Raw genomic sequence first — 8,660 nt, 5'->3', positions numbered from 1 at the left:
CCCAGACATGGGGACACTGAACAAAGGGGTGATGGTAGCTGGGCACAAGGCAGAGGCGGAGCTGCGATCTGAACTCTTCAGGTCTTTGTGGCCAAGAAAGGGGCCAACCCCTCGTTGGTATGAAAGGTAAAGATTTCAGGTTTATGGGAGGGAGGAAGAAAAGGGAAGGAAGGTACTGTTTGGAGATCTGTTGTACGATAACGTGAGTATACTTAACACTACTGAACAGTATACTCCAAAATGGTTAACATGGTAAATGTTATGTCATGTGTGGTTTTTGTTTTTTGTTGTTTTTTTTTTTACCACAATAATAAAAAAGATTTGGGGTTTAGCATGTTAATGTGGTATTTGGGATAACGGAGTCACAGAGGTTCTTAAAGAATCTCTCGGGTGGAAGCCATAGCAACTCAAGGGGACCAGAAGGGGTTCCTGTTGGTGACGTGCAAAGGAGTCAGCAGGGCGACTCGGCGGCCAGTAACCCATCAGCTCCCGGGCAGCGCACTGCTTGTCCTGCACGAGCCGGTGTCCAGCTGGTGTGCTTCACGCAGCCTGGCCCCAGCCTTGTCTGCAGGTGGCGACCATCTGTAGTGTGTCCAGAAGTGGTGACAAGGTGGAGACGGGGCCGGAAATGGGGGTCTTATAAAGAATGGGTACAATGCTGGGTATGTTCATCCTGCAGATCAGACTTTGGAAGACACAGTGGAGGCCTCTGATGGATTCTGGGATCCACAGGGCAAAGTCGGGGTCAATGGGTAGAAAAGGCAGGATGATAGAGTTCAGCTCAGCCTAAGAAAGATCTTTCTCTCAGTCAAAGCTTTCTAAAAACTGACAACCTCACAAGGTAATGAGCTCTCCGGCACTGGGGGAATACAAGCAAAGTGATTTCTCTCAAAAGGATTCAGGCACTGGAGGCCAGTCAGATGACTTTCGAGTCCCTTCAAATCCTGAGATCTCATAAGGTCCCATCAGGGTGGGGTGAGAGGAGACAACTGAATGACCACCTCAGACTTCCAAGGAGTTCTGAGCTTCTCTGAGGAGAGGGAGTGATCAAGGTAAGTGTATGTGTACGTGCAGGGGCAGGTGTGGGTGCACGCGGTCAAGGTGGCAGAGGATCCCTATCTGAGGGACAGGCTTGGCGAGGCCCACACTAATGTCCGTTCCAGCTCCTATGTCCTGGGGAGGCCACAGTGGGACACCACAGGAGGTGCAAGGGATTGAGTGGCATGGCAATGCGGACCATCAATGAATGGGGAAGGCTTCCGGGAGGAGGTAGTGAGGAGGTGGAGAGGCACAGAGAAAGCCAGGGCCACCGGGAATCTGGTGTATCCGGGGCTATGGGGAGGAAGGGGAGGCAGGGGAGGAGTGGGTAGCTTAGATGAAGCTCAGTTTGTTTACAAGCAGCCCTGAGTGCCAGGCTCAGGTTGCAGGGGACCCAGTAGTGCTGGAGGTCCTGCAGTCTTTTTGGCAGAGAGGGACATATAAGGCTGCTAGAAACTAGGTCACTGCACTCCCAGAATGTGGGAAGTAAAAAGAAACAAAAGTGAAAGTTCCTGTGCCCAATCTAAGCTTGGTGCCCAGAAGCCAAAGCTAGTCACTGTCTCCAGCAGGGCCAGTTTCCTAGGCCAGGGTTTCTAGAAAGGGGTCAGGAAGACTTTTTGGTAGGGGAACCTTCTCTCCCCACCCCTGGCTGGAAGGCATGGGGGCCCCAAGGCCACATCTCCCACTGGCCCCAGAGTCCCTCCCACCTCGGAGGCCAGTCCCCGCCCAGGTGGCTCTACAGAGCAGGGCCTCCGGGAGGCAAGATACCACTTGTGACCACACCCAGCAAAAGGCACACCTCGCTCTGTAGGAAAACCCAAGAACACATCTGCACATAAAGATTAAAAGTCAAAGAAAATCTCCCCATCCCCACATCAGGCAGGGAGAGCCCTCACAGCCACCCCACAATGGGGGAGGGCAGTGATTATGTCCTTATTTTGTAGGAGGGTAAACCAAGGCTCAGAGAGGTCATACAGGCTCAGGGTGCCAGCCCAGAATGAAGAAGGTATCGTTTCTTCTGCTTGCTGACCAACTATTTCTAGGTGCCAGGCCGGTGCACGATCTTATTTACTTATCACCCTTATCACCACCTTTTGTGGGAGCCCCTGGTTTTATTTGTGTGTTTGCTTGTTTGTTTTGATGAGGAAACTGAGGCTACTTCCACAAGGGAAGTAACCTGCCCACGTTCTCACAACTGGTCCAGGGGTAGTAGGCCCACGAAGGGGGAAACCCTGTCCTTAACCCCACACCACGCCCGAGGGCCACGACACAGAGGACAGCGCATAGAAGAGACAGCAGGGTTTCCAGATCCAGGAGGAGGATCAGGTCCAGGGAGGCTGAGTCTTTAGATCCCGAGGAGGAGGAAGTATGAGGAGGAGAAAAGAACTTTCTCAAGAGCCTCCTCCATGCCAAGCCGTTTATGAACGACCTGCCTGAGGGGCCCCAGATGAAAATCAGGGGCTTCAGGAGTAGAAGCTCCAGGGGGCAGGTGTGAGGCTTGAATTCAGAGCTTCTGGAAGGTGGAAGGAGCTGCCTGGGCATGGCTCTCTGGGGCTGAAAGAGGGTGGCAGGACTGGGCTGTCTCTGCTAGGGTAGAGGACACTGACCTGGGATGGGGGCTCTTGAAGGTCTGAACTTGGGGTCCAAGCTTCTAACTGCCAGATAGACTCAGGTCGTGCCCCTCCCCCTCTCCCTGCCCTTGGGCTGGGACAGGCTCCTCCCTCAGCGTTGAATGTCCTCTGAGGCCTCCCAGGGCCTGACTCATTTCTGTGCCCTCTCCAGAATCCCCACCAAAGAGGCCCATCAGGGGTCAGGGCAAGAATTGTGAACGAGCCCCTTCTGTCCCCTTGGCAAGAGGCTGGAAAGCGACCTAGTCCCGCGTTTGGGGCAAAGCTGGTTGTGCTAGTTTATCAGGAAGAAAAATTATAAGTTGAGAAAAAAAAAAAAAAACACCAAAAAACAAAACAAAAAAAAGAATGAGTTCCAGATGGGTAGCTCTTGCTCTTTCAGCCTGGCTTCCAGGAAATTCAAGAGGCAAATCCCAGCTTTTACTCACCGTAGATTCTAGGACAAGTTGCTTAATCACACTCTGTGCCACATTTCTCCCATATATAAAATGGGGATAACAGTTTCTACCTCACAGGGTTGTTGTGAAAATTCAATGAATTGGTCTATGTAAATGCGTTAGAACAGTTCTGGGACATAATGAACAGTTACTAAATGTCAACTATAATTATCATCATCACTATTGGGCAGAGATCCTTTGGCCTCTGGCCTTCGGAGAAACTGCCCTGTCAAAGCCCTTCCTAGATTAAAACAAAAATTTTTAAGTTTATTTATTTATTTATTTTTATTAGTTATCTCTATACCCAACAGGGGTCTTGAACTCATGACTCACAGATCAAGAGTGTGCTGGCTCCTTTGACACTGCCAGCCAGGGGTCCCGCCCCTCCCGGATTCTAGAGAAAGCGGGGCTGCTGGTATTTAAATTGGTCTTTGATGACTTCTTTCGGTACCTCTGGGCTTAGACATTTACTGAATGGACGAGTACACAAACAAATAAATGAAAGTCCCACACTAGCACAGAGAAGGCAGTAGGATGGGAGCCTTCTCACTGCAGATGAGGAAACCGTAGAACAGGAACGGCTGAACATGTGAACTGCCCAAAGTCACCCAATAAGTCCACAATAAAGCCAAATGTAAGAATGTCCCTCCCTTCGCCCTCTTCCCTCCCTCAAATCTCACACACTTTCCACTTCATATACGTCTTCCTCTCCCTAATGACAAAAATGATGGTCACTGAAGAGTTGCTCAATTGCTTACTGGAACAAGGATGTCCCGGAGCACTGGGCCCAGCTGCCCCTTTGCGGGAGGACAATACTCCTTGAAGGACTGAAGGAGCCAGGGCCGGGAGAGTGCTTGCTCCGCCTACAAAGTGGCTGTCCCCGTTCCAGCCCCGCTTGTGGCCCCTTGGGCCTGCCACAGGCACCGGGCAAGTCCCTGCCTCTCTGGGCCCTGGTTCCCCATCCGTGTGAAGGAAGGATGACATCTGTGGTTTTCAAAATATCTTCAAAGCAGGAAACCCTTTCTTTGAACTACTCCCCCCCACCTTTTTTTTTTTTTTTTCAATAAAATCAACTGATGGCAATGACACAGCTGGGAGTGACCCAGCCCACACAGCCTCCCCGAGCAGAGGTGTGACAGCTCCACTTGGTAGAAAGTTCCTGGGCTAGTCAGTCCCCAAAGGCCCTCTGCTCTGACTTCCCTGGGTGCTGGGAGATGTGGGCGGAGGGACACTAAGATACTTAGCAATAATTGCAGGGTGTGTAAGTTCCCTGTGGGGCTGGCATCTCGGGTGAGAAGCATCTGGGGAGCAGGTAGAAAAGTGGTCAGTGTGTCTGAGGGGCAAGCACACAGCTGGGAAGTCAGAAACTTGGGTTCAAATCCCAGTCTGTCCACTTACTGGTCAAGGTGTGAACTTGGACAAGGTGAGTCAACCTCCGTAAATCTGTAAAATTGATAATAACTGCCTTGTAGCGCTGTTACAGACGTTGGTAATGAAATACCTAGTTTCAGGTGTGGCACGTAGTAGGACCTTAATAATTGGTAATCACAATTATTAGGGGCTAGAGGCTTCTACAGAGCCCAAGGTCATTGCTTTTCTCTGCCTCCATAACACGTGCAGCAAACTGAAGGCCAGCAGGGAGACCAGGGCGAGGAGCAGGTCCTCCTGGGAAACTCTAAGTGCTGGGCTGAGTGTCTTCTGGAATTTAAGCTGTGACGGTTGTTTGATACTTTTTCGGCAATGCCCACAACCCCAGGCAGCTCTGGAATATATCTGAGGTTAAATATTAAAAAGAGATTGGCCCCTAGGCAGTGATGAGGAAACTGAGGCCCAGAAGAGGCAGGGGCTGGCTCTTTACCCCGGTCTTTTTGGAACCACGTAAAGCCCCTGTATGGATAGGTATCTGTGAGTGCTATCGGACGGCAGGCGCAGGTAACCTCAGGCTGGTGGCCTGGAACCTCAAGGCTGGCCCTGTGCTGAAGGCCCGTGGGGCCCAGAAAAGCCACTTTCTCTTGGAGACCCTTAGGGGGGCCAGACACTACCTGGGGGCTCATGGTCTTTGGGACAGCCAAATAAAATGCATGTGGCTATGAGGGAGATACGCCTGGACCAGCATTCTGGAAGGTCCCCGGGTACGTGGTAGGACCAGCTCTTACCTGCCTTCTGCACTGCCCTCCTCCTCTGAACTGGCCTGACTGTGCATCTCTAGTCCCACAAGGTGTCACCGCCATCCCGCACCCAGACTCACAAGGCTGGCCCTTCTTCACATTCACAGTAAGTTGGTCACCAAGTCCACTTTTGGCTACTATCTCAAAAACCCTTCTCCTCCTCCTCTGCAGTCCTAGATGCCTCCATCTCTCTCTCCTGAGTAACTGCAGCAACTCCCCCTGACCCCCAACTCTACCCTCCCCGTCTGGTCCACCCTGGCACAACTCTGGTCTTGCTGTGTTTAGATCAATGTCTTTCAATGGCACCCTAAGGCCCATGGGTAAAGTCCAAATCCCCAAGACTCTCCAGGAGGCTGCAAAGGTCCCCTCCGCACAGATGTCCCCCTCCCTTGAGCTCCTACCGCTCTCCACCGGCACCTGCCCTGCAGCTTGGAGCCTATCCACCCTCCTCCTCAATTAGCTTTGTGATTCATTTCATGATCCAAATGAATACTCCTGAGGACAGAGGCCAGGCCCTCCACAGCAGTGGGTCTGCGGCTTAAAGAAGAAGCCAGAAACAACTGATAAAAATGTAACGTTAGAGAATTTGCGGATTTTCTCCTAAGGTACAGAGAAAGGAGTTGATTTTCAAAATGCTTTTTCACATCTGCCGCATTCTTGCCCCATCATCACCTATCATCCTGTTCTTTTACTACATGACAACTCCCTATGTCACCTTTCCATACTGGAGATCATAGGGGCCACCCTCACTGTACAGATGGGGAAACTGAAGCACAGAGAAGGAAAGAGCCTTGTTCAAGATCACACAGCAAGCGATTAGCAGAGCCAGGGCTGAAGGCCAGACCCGTCAGGGCAGGGCAGGAACAACGCCAGGGAAGGCCACTTACTCCCAGCATGGGTACCTCGTGAGTCTGGATCTTGAGAAGAGATTCAAGAAGCGACCCAGCCTCACCCACCTGAGGATGACAACCCCAGCTTCCCATTAAGCAGGACTCCTGAACTCTGCTGGACTGCTGTTCACTGAGAGCCTCCTGTGAGGCAGGAACTATGCTGGGACAGACATGGCCCCTGGCCACCAGCAGTGAGGAATCTGTGGGAAACAGGTCCATGGCTGGGGTAGTGTCCCAAGCTGACTGCTGGGAGGGCTGCAACCAAGAAGACCCAGAGTGGGGCCGTCCCTCTGGGGGAATGGGGAAATCAGGGAGGGGGTCCCAGCCCCGAGTTGAGCCTAGAAAGATGGGGAGGATTTGCCACCTCAGCGAAGTGGGAGAGTCAAGGTGGTGGCGGCGAGCACTGGAAAAGGAACCCCGGGGAGGGAGCAGCGTGCCAGCCTCCTAACAGCTGAATGTAGGGGAGTTAACGGGTGACGACCAACTCTCAGGGGGTTCCAAGCCCCGCGGAAGAGTGTGTACTCTCTCACCTGTGGACAGTGGGATGGAAAGCGTTAGGGAGCGACAGGACAGATCTGCATTTTAGAAAGTTCACCCCGACAGCCACAGTGATGAGGATGCGCAGCCACAGGTCCGACGTAAGGGGGAAGCGCGAGTGTATATGCCCGAGTGGAGCCAGACAGAGCCTGGCACAGAGCCTGGCACCGAGGGGCCCTCAGGGGAGGAGGGACAACGACAGAAGAAAAGGATGCTCAGAGCTGTCCTGAGGGTTGGTTGGGGCGAGCTGTTTTGCAGCCAGAGATGCTGTCATAGTTTGGAGGCTTTTGCCGATTCTAACTCTGCTCCAGAAACAAAGCAAAGCCACGCCTTGGCCGGACGCTGAGCGCTAATCCCCAGCGCCTGGAAGCCCTCCCTGACGCAATCTCTGGCTCGCAGACAGGGGGACCCTCCCTCGGTCTCGCCTTCCCTCCCTCTCTCGCGGTGGCCCGAAGGCCACCCCGGCTTCCTGGCTGCCCCGGAAACCGCCGGCGCCGAGCCCGCGGGCGCTTCGCCCCGCACGCCGCCCCATCCCGCAGCCGGGGGTCTCGCGGCGCAGCCGGAGCCCCGGTCCCGCGTGGCCGCGGCGGTCCCGCTCCCCGGGGAACCAGCCCGCCGCGGGGGACGGTGAAGGCGGGGATCCCCGAGCCGAGGCTCGCGAGCCGTCCCCGCAGCCCGCCCGGCCGGCCCGCGGGCTCACCTGACTTGCCCATGGCCCGCTCGGCGCGCTCCCCGGCTCCAGCTGCCGCTGCGCTGCGCTGCGCTCTCTCGCCCTCCCCGCGCCGCTGGAGAGCCTCGGAGGTGGCCCGGCGGCCGCAGCCCCTCCCCCGGCGCCGCCCGGCCCCCGCCTTATAAGGCAGCGACAGCTGCAGGCGGAGGAGCCCGGGGCCACCCCGCCGGCTGCCCGGAGGAGGAGGCTCCGCGGGCCCCCCACTCCGCGAGCCTCCCCGCCCGGCTTCAGAGAACTCTTGTAGCCAAGGGACCCCAGCGGCTGTCCAGGGCTCTCCAGGTGCGGCCTGGGAGCCCGGGACCTCCCGGATCTTTCAGCCCCGAGCTGCCCCTCTCGGGACGCGGAACGGGGGTAGGGCAACCGCTAAGGCGCTTTGAGGACCGTGGTGCTCACTGTCGCGCATCACCAGGGGTTCGGGGCTCTCCCCACCTCGGCCTGGCCACCAGAGACACTTCAGGCTCCGGGTGCGCCGCCTTTCCCTCCCCAGCGACACTGGGCTTCCCAGGACATGGCCTCTGGTGCGAGTCCGAGTTGGAGTTCCGGCACGCACCCCGTAACGCCCTGCGTCGACCCTCCCGGGGAGGCTGCCGCTGCCCTGCTCTGACCGGTGGGCCTGTCCCTCATTCCTATCAAACCAAGCCGAATCCCCCAGCCCTGAAGTCTGGCTCCAGACTTGTCTCTTCAAATCCTTAACTTCATCCCATGCTCCAGTCAAACTAAACTTTATATTCCCCAAACATGCAGGAGACTTCTTACCTCCTTGTTTTTGCTGGTGCTGGCTCATCTCTGCCCATTCAAGTCCTACTCATCCCTCAGGGCCTTTGGGTCCTTGTAACCTCCTTTCTTGACCTTGGGGGCAGTGGTCAGTACACACCTGGCACTGGGGAGACAGGGTCTCAGTCACGGCCCCACCCCTGTGTGAGTAGAGGACTTGCAGGAAGACACAGCCTGAGTCACCTGAGTGACTCCCCAGAGTAACTCCTAATTAAAGGAAGCTAAATTTAAGTAGGACCTTTCAATAAATGGGCACTGGAGTGAACTGATTTGCTGATTTGCAATTCCAAGGGCTTCAAATGTCCAGTAGGGCAAGGGTCCTCTCTACTGCCTCGCCCTGTGTCAGGCTTTCAAACAGTGGTGGAGGGTTAGAAAGAGTGGCCCACCCTGACTCAAAGGGACTTTTGGTACTAGGTGGAGATCCAACCTTTTATGTCCAATGCCCTGTCCCATGTTGC

General features: G+C 54.9%; 1 protein-coding gene across 2 annotated transcripts in view; it reads right to left on the bottom strand.

The window, feature by feature from the left end:
* GLIPR2 (GLI pathogenesis related 2) overlaps positions 1-7,529 on the bottom strand; it is a 19,991-nt gene extending 12,462 nt beyond the window's left edge. Inside the window, exon 1 of one of the 2 annotated variants that reach the window (XM_040481674.1) lies at positions 7,399-7,529. In XM_040481674.1, the coding sequence (XP_040337608.1) occupies positions 7,399-7,411 (13 nt within the window). In that variant the 5' untranslated portion in view covers positions 7,412-7,529. The remainder of the gene's footprint in view (positions 1-7,398) is intronic. The other variant, XM_040481673.1, reaches the window with a different exon arrangement.
* Positions 7,530-8,660: the final 1,131 nt, after the last annotated feature.

Source organism: Herpailurus yagouaroundi, unplaced genomic scaffold (genome assembly GCF_014898765.1).
Source record: "Herpailurus yagouaroundi ecotype Mexico unplaced genomic scaffold, PumYag 160, whole genome shotgun sequence".
Taxonomy (NCBI): Eukaryota; Metazoa; Chordata; class Mammalia; order Carnivora; family Felidae; genus Herpailurus; species Herpailurus yagouaroundi.
The sequence above is the reverse complement of the archived record's forward strand: the minus strand, read 5'-3'. Positions and strand labels throughout refer to the sequence as shown.